A 17808-nucleotide genomic window follows, 5' to 3' on the forward strand; every position below is an offset into this window, starting at 1 on the left:
TGGGACTGGACTGAGTGACCCCCAAGGTCCCTTCCAACAAGTCACTTCTCTTTGGGTCTCAGTTTCTTTCTCTGTAAGATGACAGGAATGGACTCAATCTCTCAAGTCCCCTTCAGGCTCTGACTGTCTATGACAAAGCCTCCCGTGCTATCCAGGCCCAGCATCCAGCCCTTGAGAAGAGCTCTTGGCCTAGTCAGTCCATCAATTAGTTGATAAGCATGTATTTAGCACCTAAGATATGCTGTGCACTGTGCTAAGCACTGGGGCCCCAAAGAAAAAGAACAAGCCAGTCCCTTGAGGGGCTCCGTCTCACCTGCCAGTCACCCAGGACACAGGTCTCTACAGGGCAGAGTCAATGGCAGGCCATCCCAGAGGGGAGGCCATCCCAGATAGAAGGCCCTGGGAGGGGGAGCCCAAGATGACATTCTGGGAAGCCAGGACAGGGAGGCAGGGATGGCACTCTAGGCATGGGGCACAGCCAGGGAAAAAGCATGGAGGAGGGAGAGGGCACCTCTTGGGCAAGGGACAGTAGGAAGGTCATTGGGGTCTCACACGTTGATTGTAGAGGCTGTGAAGGGCTTTAGATGCCAAGAAGAGGGTTTTCCATTTGGTCCCGGAGGTACAAGGGGACCACTGTTGTTCACTGAGTACAGCAGGGGACAAGGGCAGACACAGTCTTGGGGAAGGCCACTTTGTAGTGGGAGGAAGCTCGGGGCAGCAAGAAGAGGGTGTGGGATTGTACTTGGGGCTCTGATTTTGGCAGGACGCACTTGGAGAAGAAGGAGAGGCCCAACAATTAGGGAGCACTTTTTGGGGTGGGCACGTTTGTGGATCTGACATCACATGCCGAGGAGGAGGCAGTGATGCAGACGGGAGAGTCTGAGGCCACAGTGCAGGGAGGGTACCCTAGCCCAGGGTGGGGCAGCAGCAGGGGAGGAGTCCCATCCACTGCTGACTCCCACAGATGTTGCTCATAAATGGGAGCGTAGGACCCATGTTAAGAGGTGGAAGGGACCTCGGAGCTCAGACTGTTCGGCCTCTCATTTTACACACGACACTCACACGACACTGAGGAAGGCAAGGGGAGTGACTTGCCCAAGGTCACAGAGTCAGCATTTGACCCTCAGCTCTCTGACTCCAGGGCCAGCCTTTTCTTCTGTCCCAGAGAACAAGGCATGATCACACTGATGACCCTCTTCTGTGCAAGCGGCAGGTACAGGGAGAATCCCATAGCAAGGCCAGGAGCAGAAGCCAGGCCTCCTGGGCTCCAGCCTGGCCTACTCTCTGCTCCCCAGCCAGCAGCCCCTAATCCTTTATTTCTCTCTGTTGCTCAGTCCGTCAGAAGAAGCAGCGTCAGTGGATTGGTCCAACGGGAGTGAACCAAAATGGTAAGGGAACCCTTTGGGGTCAGCTCCCCCTGCTTGTCTGCCCCTCCAAAGAAAGAACCCAGAGCCTGGAATCGGCTTCCCATGGAGGAAGAGGGAGGAAGGCTGCTCCCAGCATCCACCTCATCCCTTCAGTGGCTGCCATTGCTGTGGTCTGAGGAGGCTTCTCACCCCTCAGAGAAAGGGGTGTCAGAGGCTTCCTGGCTAGACACATGGTTAAAAGACCTATAGCTCTGGAGGCCTCAGAGACCAAGAAGTCCCCACTGCCCCTTATGTCTCCTCTTCGGTGGCCTTGGCTCCAGGCCTCCAGCATACCCCAGCGTCAGGCAGCGGAGACTGAGGGCAGCTCTGGATCTAGAAAGGAGCCCAGCTGGTGAAAGTTGTTAAAGACCTACTAAATGCTTACCAAGAACCTTCCTCCTGCCCCGGGGCCTGGCTTTCCTGACTGCTTTGCTCCCCTGCTGAAGGACCATCCATCCAAAGTCATCACTGTAGGAATTAGGGTTTCCCTAAATCCCAGGGTAACATAGACAGGAAGGGAGAGGGGGTAAGGTGTGCCCTGAGGGGGACTGTAACCCCAAGAACAGCTCTCTAGGAGAGGTGAGTAGAGGCCCTGACTTCCTTTCTGTCCTCATCTAGTATCTTTCCATCGCAACCACACTGTAACCATCCGGTCCCAAGTTGAGAACCCTGGAGCCTCCAATGTGGAGAATGAATACAGCCAGCCTCCCAGGCATTCCCGTCTCTCAGCTTACCCAGGTAAGAAAAAGCAGGATTCCTAGTTCCTAGTAATAGGACTAGCCAGGGATAGAAATCCCTGGCTGGACAGACAGTCCTAGGGGGAGAAGCCTCAAGCCCGAACACTAGGGGTTGAATCTCATAGGTCTGCTTCTTAACAACTCGTGGCTGCAAGAATTAATGCCCTCAGCTTGCAAAGGACACTGAGGCCCAGAGAGGGAGGGGAAGGAGCCTGTCCAGGGTCACATAGCTAGCCAGGGTTGGATATGGGATTTATAACCAGGTCCCTTGGACTTTCACCAATATGGGGATTGTATTTTGTTTTGTGTATCCAATAGAAGGGTTTTGTTTTCCTTTCAGTTTGGGGGAGGGAGGACAGGAGAGCTAGTGATGGGGTTACCGAAATTTTTTAAAAGGAAAATTTTTAAAAAGACACTTAAAATTTTTTTAACAATTTAATTTATTAATGAATTTAATTTAAAAAAAATTTAAAAGCATTATTTTTTCAAGGAAAGAAGAGAACAGTACAAAGATCGGTAGGAATCAGACAAGCAGGACAGTTTAGAAAATAACATGTTGAATTTATTACGTATGTAAAAGAAGAGAGGGATTTCTAATAGAATTCCAGCTTTACTTACCAAAGAAAAAAAAAGAATTTAATATCTCCTTGAAAGAAAAAATAAGCTGTATAGAAGAGACCGACAATTCATGTACAATTCTTTTCCTGTTGTGCTTTGCATATGAAAATGCTCATTTATTTGGTGTTTGTTTAAAAAAGTTTTTAAATGAATAAAACTGGGTCTCTTAGGATTCCAGATCTAGAACCAGCCAAGAACTTAGACAGAATCTATCAAGTGTCAGCCTCTCATTTTACAGACCAGGAGAGGGAATTGTAAAGAGGTTTACCCAATAGAACTAGTCAGTTTTGGGGGCAGGATTGGGACTTGGGTCTTCTTGATTCTAAGCCAGCCCTTTTCCCACATTCTACCCGACACTGGCTCTAACAAAGATAAAAGGCCCTGGGGAGGAGAGGGGCGCATATATCACCTCGCCCTGCACCCACACAGACATCCGCACAGTACTGGAGGACGTTTGGTGGGCTATTCGAGCCTGACCTGTGGCAGAGCCTTTCGAGCTCTATTGGTCTGATCAGCTACGGTCCGACACACTGTACCTTGATGTGGCTTTGGTCCTTCTCCAGCCCAAGGGAGAACATTTGGTGGAGGTGGGGGCCAGAAGTGGGCACAAGCACAAACATCTAGGAGCCCCCAGGGAGACAGAGGCCTGGGCAGCCCCCAAAGAGACAACCCCACGGCAGGCAGTAATGCATCCTGAGGCCATTAATACAAGCATTACCATCACCAGGACATTGGGGCCCAGCTGCTCCTGTGACCCTGAGCTGGCCCTGAGTGCATAGTGGGGTTTTGGCCTCCATCTCCTGTGCCCCATTCCAGACACTCAGGGAGGTGCCTCAAGTCTTCCAGACCAGAAGGGGGACATTTAGGGGCTGCAGGAGTGACAGACAGACTGGTCCTTTACTTACCCAGCCACCGGGGGCAGGAGCGTGGCTAAGCATCTTTAGATCCTACGCCTCTGCTGCGATCAGAACATCCTGAGCTTGTGGCCATCAAAGGTCCACACCCCAGACCCTAGAGCCAGAGCTGGAAAGCCACCTAATCCAAGCCCCTTCATTTTACAGATACGGATATTGAGGTGTGTGGGTGGGGGGAGGCTGAATGACTCAGGCAAGGAATAAGTGGCATATTTGAACTCAGATCACTAGACTCCAAGCCCAGCTCACTTTCCACTTTCTTAGAACATTCTTCTACTGCTCTGCAGGGGCTAATTCTTAGAGGTAACTTCTGGAATGCCGGCCCTCCTCACCTCCTCTTCTTAGAGCCCCTAACTTATTTAACATGCAATTCCAATGAGCATGTGGATATTTGGCTGTCCCCTCCCCTCCTCTAGTATAATCTTCTTGGGGAAAAGAACTATTTTTAAAATTTTTATCTTTTCACCCCCAGCTCCTAAAATAATTCTTTGCATATAATAGGTGATTAATGAATGCTTGTTGGGTCATACTGGAGTTTAAACTGAGTATAAATGGGTATAGATATAAATTATTCTCAAAAAATGGAGCAAGTACTCTACTAAACTCCTTTTATGAAGCAAATATAGCTCTGATACGTGACCAAGGCAGACAAGGAAAACTATAAAGCAAGATCGCCCACAAAAACGTTCAAGAAGATCCTGGCAGATCAGCTGCTTTGTGCTTTGGGGGGTGGGGGATTGCACCGGAGCCAGGACTGAACGATGGGGACTCACCGGGTGCCACACCACCCCTTGCAGTGCTTGTCTTTCCTCGTCCCCAGAGCCTCTTTCTGCCCCACCAAGGCCCATTTCTGGATGTTTGAGCATCTGAAAACAGCATTGAAGTCTCTCCCTCCTTCCCTCTTCACCTCACACTCCCAAGGTTGTGGTGGGTTTGGAAGGCCGCTTGGAAATAAAGATCGGGTGGTAACGCTTCACCCCGTCCTCCTTGGAGAAGACAAAATACTCCTTTCTAAGAAAAGGTCGCATTTCCCTGTGAGGTGGGCAGCACGCAAATTACTCCCCACTTTTCAGATGAGGAAACTGAGGCCCAAGATGGGAAATGTCTCGCTCATAGTCGTATGGGTCCTAAGTGGCAAAGCCAGGATTTGAATGCAGTTCACCCGAATCCAAGCCCCCTTTGACTAAAACACACTGTCTCGCATTACACCTAAGTTAGGAGATGGGCGCTAGGTGGCACCATAGCGCATAGAGTGCTGGGCCTGAAGTCAGGAAGATTCATTTTCTCTAGTTCAAATCTGGCCTCAGACACGTCCTAGCTGTGTGACCCTGGGCCAGTCACTTAACCCTGCTTGCCTCAGTTTCCTCATCCGTAAAAAGAGCTGGAGAAGGAAATGACAAACCACTCCAGTGTCTCTGCCAAGAAAACCCCAAAAGGGTCAGGGAGAGACAGACATGACCGAACAACAAGCAGTGGAGAGATGGCCCCCCTCTTCCAACTGCTCCGGTCCATGGGCTGACGAGGAGCGCGGCCTGGGGTTTCCCCGCAAGCTCCACCCTCTCCAAGTCACTGAGGAGCAGCATCTCTTTTCCGTCTACAGCTCTGGAAGGAGCGCTGAACCGGGCTTCCAACCCGCCGGACAACTCCTCCGACAGTGACTACGACCTGCACGGGGCCCAGAGGCTGTGACAGGTGAGTCCAGTTCCAGTCCGATTTCCCAGAGGGCCAAGGGGCCCAGCGAGCCTGGCATGGTGGCATACACAGGCTGAAAAGTCAAGGAACATTTTATTAAGTGCCTGCTGGGGGCCAGGAACCATGCTGCCCACTAGGGAGCAGACCTTGCTCTCAAGGGGCTCCCCGTCTGGGGGGTGAGAGAGGCAATACGACATCCGTCAGCCGTGTACGGACCAGACCCACCCAGGATAAACTGGGGTCATCTCGGAGGGAAGGCAGGAGCAGGAGAGGGGCCTGAGAAGGGCTTCTCCCAAAAGGTGGGACCTTAGCTGGGACTAAGGCGACGAGGAGCCACAGCTCCTGGAGAGCCCCCGTAGAGGAAGTGGTTTCCCTGATGATGCTTCATGCAGATGTGGAAAAGAGCTGGGCTGGAGACTCAGAGGGCCTGAATTCCAATTCTGCCTCTGGTACTTGGCACCTGGGAGACCTCGGCAAAGTCACTTCACTGCCCTGGGCCTGTTTCCTCATCTGTAAAACGACAGGGTTGGCCTGGACAGCTGACCGTCCTCGGTCTGCACGCTACAGCTCACTGTCAGAGGGGGCACGTGCTGGAGATGGGGACTGTAATGACTGACTGCCGCATCTGCACCACTCTGGGGTCTACAAAGCCTGTGATGGTCTGAGCCCCAGCCTGGCTGTGAGCAGAGAAAACGGCCGCAGGGGGCTTTCTTTAATTTAATCAGGTTTTCAAAGCTCCTTATGAGGGGTGAAGGTACACTGTCACTCCCATTTTATACGGGAGGACACTGAGACGCAGAGGTACAGTGACTTGCCCAGGGTCACACAGAGCTGGCACTCGAATCCAGGTCTCCTTTCTCCAAGTCCATTAATACACCTCCTAAAATACGACTCCTGGGGCCAAGCAGAACCATCCAGGCCTGGTCCAAGCAGGGCAGAGCATGGGTCAGGGCAGGGGGCTCTCGCCTCCTCACCCCTGGAAGTGGTGCCCAATCTCCCACTCCCTCTCTCAGACCAGTGACCCCCAAGGGCTTGCACTCCGCTAAAGGCAGGCCCAGACTAGTTCAGACAAACCATCATCTGATGCCTCCTCCGTCTTGGACTTGGCATGAACCTCATTTGTTTCATCCCAGCGTCCTAACCCCCAGAGCTGGAGAGAGGCCGTGACTCGTCCAGTCACACAGGTGAGAAGTAGCAAAACCAGGATTCAGACCCGGTCCTGCCTCCAATGTCAGTGCTCCCAGATGGGGGCACCCCTCCCCTGACCAATCACCTCTTCAAATAGAGGGAATTTGTCCTTCAGACAAGGCTTGGTCCGGATACCCCCAGGGGTGTGATGGGGTCCTATGGGGGCTGAAGGAGATAGCTTCAGAGGTCCCTCAGAAACAGCCCGGGATTACCCCCAACTCAAGGCTCCTTTGCTTCCCCTTGGGTTGATTGTCACCGACTCCATGTTGCTTCCAGTTCACACCTGGACTCTCCTGTTTCATGCCTTGTCTTCTTCTTGCCCAGGCTGAAGTGTGAATAAGCCAAGTGTCTCCTGGCACGAGACGCATCTTCCTGAGAACCTTCTGCACTCATCACCTTGACACGATTTCCTGATTTTACTTCCAACTGTGAAGGGGCAGAAGCAAGGTCACCACTACCGTGTCTCACTGCCCACGTCCAGCTGCAGGAACAGCTCTGTCCCTACCTGTCCCCTACCCCCCAAACCCAACCCAGGGAAACCCTCCCTTCCCCACAGCTCTAGCTGCCGTTCCCAACCTTTTCTTTTGTGTGAAATTCAGGGCCCCATCAGGAGAACATGGGGAAAGGGCCAAGCCCAGATACACCCAGCCCGATCCAGACACCCAAGGCCTGGGGCTCCCAGACACATCCCCTGCCACAGGGCCCAAAGCTGCCTCCTGACCCACCTGTGCCCCAAGATCAGTGTCACTGGAAAGGGGCTGCCTTCCCGGCTCACCGCCCCCAACTCCAGACCCTTCCCCTGATGAGGAACAGGGAAGAATTCACACTGGTATCATTGGATGAAAATGTTTTTAATGTTTTGTGTAAATAATGCTTTCTATACAACTTGAGAAGTCTGAATATTCCCTGAGATCCCAAGACAAGAAAGGATACAGATGTGAGCACAGAGAAAACTGAGCATGTTTGTCACATGTGTGTGTGCTTATGTATGTGTGAATGTGTCTGTGTCTGAGACAGAGACAAAGAGGGCCAGAAACTAGCCCCAGGACACTCACCCCAGAGCTCATTCGGTCTATTCCCCCAGGCCCGTGAGCTAATTGCTCCTTCCTCTCATGAGATCTCAGGGCAGTGGGTGGCAACTGTCAGCCTCACACAGGATGAAGGCCCACACAGGGCCAGGGCAGGCACATGACAAGTGCTCAGCCAACATTTACTTTCATCTTGCTTCCAATGATGGTTGCAAAGCACTGGCCCTGGGTCGAGGACTGAACCACCTGGCACAAAATTGTGGGCCTTGCTCATGGGTCACTAGAGTGTAGGTCAGCAGCCTCAAGTTGAAAGGCTTCATCTGGCTACATTGGTCTGTTCTTTAGGCCTTGATTCCATCCCTCAAATTCCTTGGGAAGCTCAGGCGGCCCTGGAGTTTGTTTGACTGGCAGAAGGCTGGCCTCCTCAAGACCCTTCCTGGGTCCATTTTTGCCAAAATGCTTATGGACATTCTTAGATCTTCCCCCATGCAAAGAAAACTCATCCAGTCCATTAGCTGCCATCTCTAGCCCTCACATTCTCAGTAAAGTGCCAACCAAACCTTAAGTCTAAGTTATTATTGGAAAAGTAGAGCCTTAGGCACCGACCTCTCCCCCACTGGATTATTTTTCCAGCCTCCAGAACAGTGAAAGAGCCATAGCTTTTATGAAGTTCCAAGTGACATCAACCACTACTCAACAAGCATATCATTAATAACTCACAGTAAAAGCAAGCCACAGAAAGGAACCCCATGAAGCTCATGAAGCAGGAAGAGGCCACAAACACACAAAGGGCATTCTTCAGAATCAAGGCAGAACAGGATCCTCGAGCTCAAAAGCACCTGAGGGCTCCTTTCTCCCAACCTCCTTATCCTACAGGTGCCAAAAGAGGCCTGGAGACATTGACTTAGAGTGAGACCGAGTATCTGGAGATAGGTCTTGGTTGGCCCCAGTGTGCTCCTCCTGGAAGGAGATGGTAAATCCCCATTAGTCGAGGCATAGGTGACTGCACTGATTACTTGACAGCTGAACACGGAGCTGAGGCTTCTGCACTGGCTGGAATCCCTCATCCCAGATGGCCAAGTTTCTCTTCATTAGGTTAGACATCTCTTTGATGCTCTAGGCTGGCCGACTATGTTATGAATAGCTCATCTATGTAGCAAGAGTCCTTGCATGGTAAGGATTGCCCACTATGTCTCCAGAAGCAAGTGGGCATCTGAGAGGTGTCAATGATGGGGTGGGGACTGTGTGAATGTACCTAACTTTGTGGGGGCATGAGAAGGGGAAACAGGAGTGAGCTTCTAGGGTTAGGGTTAGGGTTCTGGGTGAAGTGAGATGCTCTAATGTTTCCAAAGAGAATGCTTTCCTTAGAAGTTAATATGTAAATATTTTATAAAAACGAACCACTTTGGCACCAATACAGAGCACTACCTAATCCTGCTCCCCAAGGGGGCGTTAGGACTCGCTTCCTCCAAAGAAGTCATTTGTTCAGTCTCCCTGGTGTCCGGTCAGTTTTATGTCTGCCCACCACAAGTAGCCAGCAAATGCACCGTAGCTCATTATGATGAGAAACATAGCCAAGCCTGACTTGTCTCTACCTGCATTTCTCATCATAACGAGCTGGGATGGTGCATTTGCAGGGAGCCATTTGGAAATCTGCTTAGCCTCTCCAACTTTCCTCTAGTCTCAGTCAGGGGGTCAATATCCTCCCTCATTTACCACTGGCCCCCTGCATCTAGACGGCCCTGAGAAACAACAAGCTTACCCCTTCATTGAATCTGAGTATCACCGGCTGCCCACTTGTCACTGGGCCGGCGACATCCTGGGATGAGCAAAGGATTTGGGAGTCAAGATGTGTTCAAATCCAGCTTCTAATTTAAAGCAAGCCCAGGGCCTTCTCTCTTTGAGCCCCTACTTCCTTATCTCCAGATGGGGGAGAGGCACCTCGATGACCTTTGGGGTCCCTTACCTTCTGTATCCTTTGACCTTAATGGTGGACAGCTACAGCCCATTAGTCTCATCTGACACCCCCAAAACCCTGTGGTACTATGCTGTCCCCATTTACAGATGACAAAACTGAGGTTCAGAAAAGGGGAAGTGATTTGCCAAGGCTCACACAGCTTGTTAGCATAAGGTGCCACTTCTGACCTCAAACTCTGCCCAAGCCACCTTTCTCCCGACCCCCATTAAGGAAACTAGCTCTCAGAAAACTTCATGCTCACCCCACAGGGGCAGAGGCCCTAGAACAATGGGGAAGGGGGTGAGCTCACTGGGGAACCTGTCAACAGCCCCACTGGTCAAAATCTCACACACACCTCCCCTCCCCACCCCCATCTAACACACCAACAGCTTTGAGTTCCAGATTTGAAAGCCAATTGGTGTTTCGTGGGTGTGGGAGCAGCACAGGCAGGCCACATTCTTGTGCCACCCCAGCTGGTGGCAGGGCCAGAATTCTCCATCAGCAGCTCCACAGAGAAAGATGGACTGCAACCCCAGGGGAGCTGCTTGTGGGTTTGTCGGGGGCTCAATTCTTACAAAATGGCGAGCTGAACCCAGGCAGGGCTTGAAGAACTTGTACGGCATAAAAATACAGTCCAGCCCAGCAGAGGTTGGGAGGGAAATGCTAATGGTGGAGAAAGGAAACCAAAGTCTGGACGATTAAGGGAACTGAGTGCTGTGCCAATGAGGCCCCAGAGACCTGGCCAAAGATCCGAGGGCAAGCGATGGATGGACGGGGACAGGGCTTTATTGATAGAGATGAAAGGAAGCATTTCCATCGAGCAAGGCTACCCAAGATCGATTGCACCTTCAAAGCAGACGGGTATTCATTCTACACACCCATCACAGCCAGGACACTGCATGGACCGCATCTGGTTTTATTGTAGTGATTAATCATAGATGACGGACATCACCCATCTCATTCAGAAGCATTCAAACCAACAGAGCCCATTAGTAATTTCTCTTCATAAATAATTTATGGAAAAGCAAGCAGAATTTGGCAACATGTTGAGAAAACTTAAATCTGGCATCACCAACCCCTCATTTGGGGCACCAAGAAATCAAAACTGACACAGCCCCCTCATGATCCAAGTTCTGCCAAACGTTTAGCAATTCAGCCTTGGACAGTACAAGGTACATTCGGCTTTCAGATCAAGAGCAGCTTCAGGGGCTGACAGAGCAACCAAACCGATTTCAGGAAGAACCAAATTAATGCTCTGCCTGTCAAACCCTTCTGGGTCTGCTCTCACCACTCATCAACAGATATCAGGCACCCCCAACCTAATGGAACAAGGGTGAGGCCTGATCTTGAACTTAAGTCCTAAGGACAAGTGGAAGATACCAGGGAGAGACAAACAGGATGTAGCAGTGTTTGGAAAGCACCATTTGGGGGTGACTTTCAGAACTTCTCTCCAAGAGAATAGTTTTGCTAAGAGAGACAGGGAGAAGGAAAGGGCATTTAGGGAAAAGAGGCTGCCAAGTTCAAAGGCACTGAAGGGCAGAGTGGGGGCTCAGAAGGAACTTGCTGGCAAAAGAGCTGCCCTGGGAGGAAGGAGGGCGGCTACCTTTGTTCCCAGCCCTTCCTCTACACAAGCCCCCAAACTGCTGCAGCTGCTTGTTCCCCACCCTGGCCTCTGCCAGAGGGCCCAGAGCCCACCCCAACTTCTCCCACCCCCTAGCTCTAGTTCTTAAGAGGTGTGGGCCCCACTACCCGTACACTCAGCCTTCTCCACAATGATGCAAGCTTATCTGGCTTCTGCCTTAGTGTTTTATCATGTTGTCTAAGTAAAAGACTTGGGAAAACATTACAAAGTGCTCTGCATAAAAGCTAAGCCTGTGGGGAAGCCCAGAACATGCTCTCTTAGAGAAGAGATAGCCAGCTCTGTTGGACACATTATCTCAAGATTGCTACTTCCCATCTCTCGGCCAGTGTAAACATGTCTGCAACAGCCAGTCCCCGGGGAGGGTGTTAACAGAGAACTGCAGCTAGGGGAATGGGGGGAGAAGAGGGGAGGCCATGTCACTTAGAACTCTGTGTTTTGATTTCAATATCTGTGTGTACACAAATAGCTTCCACATCTGCCCCCTTATTTGGCTAACACTTGACTGGCTGGTAGACCAGATGGCCATCAGTACAGTGGGACTTCATGCCATGGGTTGTAGACAACTACAGGCCTGCAGGGGTGACTTTATCCCTTGATGTATAAGCCAGGCCTTGGTTCTGAAAACACCCTGCATGCCATCATAGCCACATCATCCCCGGTTTATCAGGTGCCTACATGGGTCATGCCTCCATCCAAAGTCCACGGGTGGGGCCAACAGCTCTTCAACCCAAATCTTAGGCAGCAGCAATGGTAGGACCAACATCTGTGGCACAGGTGGGAGTGAGGGGAGGCAACTCGTGAGGATCGTGTCTAATACCCAGGCCAGACAGGCCCCTGGGGTGTAGAAAACCCATAGGGAAGAGCAGGGCCTGTTGGGTATGGGGGTTGATGAGGACCTGAAGGTCTGGGCTGCCTTGGAAAATTAGGCATCTGGGCCTGAGTTGGATAGGGAGGTGCCTGAGTTGGGTAGGGTGGTCTTCCTCCTGCAGGGAAATAAGACTGCTGAGGGTAGCCTGGATTGGGAGCTGGGCCTCGGGCCATGGGATACACTGGTCCAGAAGATGAGCTCCCAGCTTGAGACAAAGGATATCCTGGTGCAGAAGATGAGTGTGGGGACCAGGGGCGGCCTGTGGCAGCCCCTCCAGGCGGGGCTGGTGAATAGCCAGGGCCAGAAGGCACATGGTAAGGGAAAGAGGGTTGGGAGGTGACAGGGAAAGGGGATGGCTGGAGGGTTCCTTGGGCTGTGGGGCCAACAGCTAAGTTAGGAGCAGGGCTGTAGGGGAGTGGGAAGGCAGGGCCTGCCAAGGATGGGGCAGGAGGAGCAGGGACGGCAGGCGGGGCATCAGCCACAGCTTTTGTGGTCTCGATAACAGGCTGAGGTGGGAGTGCAGGCCTGGCTGGCTCTTTGGGAGCCCTGGGCTTCCGCACTAGCTCCTGCAGCTTCTCCACTCGAACTCGGCGCAAATGGGACAACATCCGCATGGAGGCAAAGCTCTCTAGAAATGTATCCAAGGGCACCTCCCCCTCCAGGAACTTCTCAGCCATGGCCTGGAAGGCAAACAGTCGAGGTCACCACGGCAGCCAAGTTCCAGCCTAGAGGCTGCCCCCAGTGCAGGGCTCCCCTCCCATCCAAACCCAGCCCATCTCCAGGCCAGAGTGGAGGGGACCATCCTCTGAAGGTCACTGCCTTGGCAAAGGTGACATCCAAGGAGGAAGGAGGTGACCAAGAGTTTAAGGCCGTCCCCCGAGTCCCTGCCCCAGGCCAGGTGGGCACAGGTCCCTGTTGACACCCCAGAGGGCAGTAGTGGTGGCGGCCAGGAAGACACCCTCCCTTACCTCCGACTCCTCTTCGATTTTCATGCCTTCAACCTGCAGAAGGTCCAGCAAGGTTCCTGGCTGCAACGCTGAGGAGAATTTCTCTGGAAAGAGAGGAGAAACAGTCCTATTGATAACATCTGTTTACTTGAAGGAATGAAGCCCTTACAATGGATGAAGCCTCAGGGATACAAACAGAAGAGGAGCCTGCCCTCGGTGGGTTTACACTCTTATGGAGGAGACAACCCACATGGAAGTCCGGATCTACATCCAGCAGAGCACGCTGAAGCTTACAGAGCACTTGACAAACATCACCCACAGGCCACTTCTCCTGCACCCACAGCAACACCCTAATATCTCCCATTAGAATGGAAGCTCTTTGCGGGCAGGGATGCTAAACTCCAGCACTGAGCCTGGTGCCTGGAACACAGTAGGCACTTAATAAATGCCCGCTGCCTGCCTCAGGTGAGCTTCACAACATCCAATTTATCATTCCTATTCTACAGCTGAAGAACTCAGGCCCGGAGAGGTCACCACAGGGAGAACATCTCAGAGAAAGGCTTGGAGTCTAGGTCTTTCTGACTCCACCACACCAGAGGCAAACATGCCAACCGAGAGACGCCATGTGCCAGCTAAGGAGCAAGGGAGCCAACGCAGGCCCTGAACACCCAGGCAAGAGCAGGAGTGACCCTAGGCCATTAGTCCTGCTTCCACCATAAAGTCGAACAACCCCCTGCCCTCATCCATGCCGCTACCACCATCAACCACGACCAACCAGCTGAAGCCCAAAGGCCAGCAGCCCCCTGACCAACAGCCCTGCTTTCAACCTGGTCCCAACAACCATCATCCGGCCAAGCAAACTGTGGAAAAGGGGCCCACCACCCCACCACTGCCACCTCCCGACACTACCCAGCTGCCACCAACGGAACGGGCACTGCAGGCGAGCTGAAGCACCTTCATCACAATGACAGCTAACATTTATACAGTGTGCCAACTGCCATGCTGTGTACTTCACAAAGATCACCTCATTTCACCCTCACAACAACCCTGGGAGGCAGGTGTCATTATCCCCATTTTAAAGAAGAGAAAGCTGAGGCAGACATAGGTGAAGTGGCTTGCCCAGGGTCACACAGCTAGGAAGTCTCTCAGGTCTTCCTGACTCCAGACCAGGTGAGTCAAACCACCACCACCTTCCCTCGGACCATGGGGGAGACAGCCCAGGACCCAGATACCAGACCCTTAGACACTGCTGGGAAGAGAGTGACGCTCAGACCCCAAGTCCTGCTCCCAGCATAGCCCTCCAAGATGCTAAGGCCCAAAGCAGACAGCAATGCATTCTCTTAAATGTCATTTCCACCAAAATTCCTCTGCCTGGGGTGTCCCCCATTAGAAGGGGAGCTCCTTGGACGCAGGGCTCGCCTGGCTTTTCTCTCTGGCTCCCCAGTGCTCAGTCAGTCCTCTTTCATCCATTCATGGTCTTCTCACCAGGACCGTTGGTAGTGAGGATGACAACCCCTCCCTCTAAAGTCCTAAGCTGCACATGCACACGCAGGCAGGCAGACCAGACTCGATGAGACCCTCAGGGAGACCAGTCAGACCTCCCGGCACCAGCACCTTGACCGTCTCTCTTCCCTCACACCCTCCCTGATGGAGACAGCCCAGGATCCTGAGCCCCAGAGCCTCCCAAACCAGCAGAGCTGCTTCTGGCCCCTCCCCACGGCCCTCACTGGGAAGAAACGACCTGCCTTCCTCGCCCCCCCCAGCATAACAGTGGACCAACTGCCACCAACTGGCAGTTAGGCATGAGGGCCCCGGGAGCCCCTCCCCCCAGGTCCTGCTTCCGGCTCAGCCCTCACTCAGGCCATCAATCACCACCCATCTGGGGGCCCCTCAGCTGGCCACCCCCCAACTGCCACTCACTGAGCCATGGTGGTGAGAGAGTGATGGGGGAGCCACAAGGCGGGTCAGACCCCCACCACCTCTCAAAGCCCAGAGGACAGACCGGGACCCTGAGCCCAAGAGTCTTTAGGATGGCAAGGCTCCAGCCCGGGGTCTCCAGCCATCGTGGGGAGATGCTTGTTACAACCTCAGAAGCTGAAGGGATTTGGTCAGTGGCAATGACGTTAGAGGGCCTGACTGGCCCTGGGACCTTTCTGCCTGGCCTGCAGCTGAAACCTGCCCCACGTGGGTCATCTCTGCCATTAGGATGGGATCTCCTCAAAGGCAGTGGCCCTGTCTGACGTTTCTATGTGTTTCCCAGGGCCAAGCACAGAGCCGTGCACACAGAAGGCACTTAATAAACACTCCCTGCATTCTCTCCCTTCTCTAAGGGTTAACACTGACTATCATGAGGGCCCATTCTGCTTCCATCACAGCCTCCCTGAAGGCAACCAGGGACAGTCCACTTTCTTCTCCACATCCCCAGCCCCAGGCCATACGCAGGGCACTAAATAGTTACCAGGTGCCATTTCTGGGGCTCCCTGCCCACTCACCCAGCTTGGCCTTCTGTTCCTGGCACTTCTCCACCAGCTTCTGGAGCTCCTGGTACTTGTCCAAGAGATTCGAGCGGCTGATCTCCAGGGGCGCCTGGAACACAAGGTTTTGCTCGGCCAAGCTCCGGTTGGTGGCAAGTGCCATCTCCCGCTCCAGCTGCAGGTCCTGGACCTAGGAAGAAAGGGACCCTGGTGATAGGAGGCTCCCATCTCCCAAGCTCTAGAAAGGCGAAGAGGCAGGGGAAGCACAGCAGTGAAACAGATGAGGAAACCTAGGTGTTCTGGGGGGAAATGACTCCGGGGGTCACATATCTCCTAAGGGTCAGAGGAAGGATTTGCACCCAGCTCCCCTAGCCAGGGCTTTTTAAACTTTTTTCCATGGCTTCCTTGGTGTTGTATGGCCCGAGGGCATGTTCAGTGCAAAGTGCAAATGCTTCCAGTTCAGAACCAAGGAGGGGAATGGGGTGCAAGGGCAGCCAGAAACACTTCAGATTCATTATGCGTTTGATTTTTTGTGAGGGGGAAAGGGGGAAAGGCAGGGCAATTGGGGTTAAGTGACTTGCCCAAGGTCACACAACTAGTAATTGTGTCAAGTGTCTGAGGCAGCATTTGAACTCAGGTCCTCCTGACTCTGGGGCCAGTGATCTGCTCACTGCGCCACCTAGCTGCCCCGATGCATCTGATTTTTAATTAACTTTTGGTCACTGCACATTCAGAAATCTTTTACTGCTGCCAAGGTTCTCGAGATGGGGCCTCGACCCAGTTTAAGAATGCCACTCTAGGCTGCACTGCCTCTCCCATTGAAAGGAAAAAAGCCAAGCATGCCTTGGCTCGGAACCAGAGCCCATGGAGCGCAGCCTTCTGTCTCTGCCTGAAGCCTCATGGGATGGGCTGTCCAAGGTCGTGGGCTCATGGACTTTGATGCCAACCTCAAGGGTGAGAAGGGCTTCCTTCTGCTGCCTTAGGAACCTGTTCTGGATCTCTCAGCAACGAGCTGAGCTGGAACTTTGGAGAATCTAGGACCCATAAGCAGAAAATGGTAGAGTAGGAGAGGAAGCATCCACTGGACACGTGACAGCCTATTACCGCAGTCCTGAGGAGTGGACACATGGCTACCCCTGCTGATCACGTCTGGGCACAGGGAAACCCCAAGGCAGCTGCACCCTTGGTTCGGAGCTGAAGTCTAAAAGCCTGAAACAACCCCCCGCCCCAGGCCTAGGTCTTCAAAGTCTGGTTCCGTCCCATGAGGCAGCCCCAGGAACGCTGCAGGACAGATGAAAAATTTTTTTTTAAGCATCAGCCTTGAGGAAATGGGGGAGAGGAATCCACTGGAAAAGAAATACAGGCAGCCCTTAATTTACAGCCCCCGGGTCTGTGTAAGTAGCTCTACCCTGCCCTGTCCACTCACAGCTGAAGCCCCCAACCCTGGAGCTCTGATGGCCACAGGGCTCTCCAAGCAGAGAAGGTAGAATGCAAAGGCCTTTGAGTCAGACTACCTCTGCAACCTCGATGAGGCACTTAACCCAAAGGAGCCTCAGGCCCCTCATCTGCCAAATGGAGGGATGGCCTCTTGGTTTCCCTGGCATGGCTCTCTCACAAGCATCCACAATCCCAGTGGTGTGGCAGGTGTACTGCGGCCTCTCTGTTACCTGGAAGAAGGCCTTCAGAGCGGCTGTGGCCAAGCTGGCAACAAGACCCTTCGAAGTCCTTCCACCTTGTAAAAGCGTCCCTGCTCTGACATGACCCTGGAAGCCCAAGGTCGCCCGCCACTCTGGGATGCTACTGAACATTCATGGGTGGTACAGCCCCGCCCCCCTCCCAGACCACACAGGGCCAGGTCCTCGACCTCCCCTGATCTGGTCTCCTACCCTACCCACACCCATCCTCACTGCCCCCATCAGGGTGTGTTCCCATGTGTAAGTGGTACCCTCCTGGAGACAGTCCTCTCCTTTACTTGAGGGGCCGCCCATCTATTAATGCCACCTGTGACCTCGTTAGTTATTCTGGCAGCCACAGCGTGTTGCTGACTCTTATGGGGTTTATTTATAGCCAACTTAAGCCTGCTAAGGATTTTTCACCTAGTATCCTGATTAAAGCTGGGAAGGACCTTCTAGCAGCATCCACACCCACCCTAGGGCCCACATGGAACCCCAGAGTCTAACAGCCCCTGCAGGGTGGCCGGCGTCTCCAGCCAAGATTCCCTCGATTATTGCCTTCTAAGCCACGAGCCAAACTTCCTGCAGATCTTTGCCAATTCCACCTCGTTGCCCAATGACAACAGACTCTGCCCCTGCTTGCTTCATGTCCCCCACAAGGCCA

At 52.9% G+C, this 17808-nt stretch overlaps 2 protein-coding genes across 4 annotated transcripts in view; one reads left to right on the forward strand and one right to left on the reverse strand.

The window, feature by feature from the left end:
* Nucleotides 1-7440, forward strand: part of CD5 (CD5 molecule) — a 35940-nt gene extending 28500 nt beyond the window's left edge. The window contains exons 8-11 of one of the 2 annotated variants that reach the window (XM_036763306.1): nt 1335-1388; nt 2025-2144; nt 5276-5367; nt 6880-7440. In XM_036763306.1, coding sequence (XP_036619201.1) covers nt 1335-1388; nt 2025-2144; nt 5276-5364 — 263 coding nt within the window. In that variant the 3' untranslated portion in view covers nt 5365-5367; nt 6880-7440. Of the gene's footprint in view, nt 1-1334; nt 1389-2024; nt 2145-5275; nt 5368-6500; nt 6534-6879 lie in introns of those variants that run through there. The other variant, XM_036763307.1, reaches the window with a different exon arrangement.
* VPS37C (VPS37C subunit of ESCRT-I) overlaps nt 7391-17808 on the reverse strand; it is a 29372-nt gene continuing 18954 nt past the window's right edge. For both annotated transcript variants that reach the window (XM_036763308.1, XM_036763309.1), the window contains exons 3-5: nt 15490-15661; nt 13019-13101; nt 7391-12730 (exon numbers count right to left, since the gene is read on the reverse strand). In XM_036763308.1, coding sequence (XP_036619203.1) covers nt 11993-12730; nt 13019-13101; nt 15490-15661 — 993 coding nt within the window. In that variant the 3' untranslated portion in view covers nt 7391-11992. The remainder of the gene's footprint in view (nt 12731-13018; nt 13102-15489; nt 15662-17808) is intronic.

Source organism: Trichosurus vulpecula, chromosome 6 (assembly GCF_011100635.1).
Source record: "Trichosurus vulpecula isolate mTriVul1 chromosome 6, mTriVul1.pri, whole genome shotgun sequence".
In the NCBI taxonomy this organism is placed as follows: domain Eukaryota; kingdom Metazoa; phylum Chordata; class Mammalia; order Diprotodontia; family Phalangeridae; genus Trichosurus; species Trichosurus vulpecula.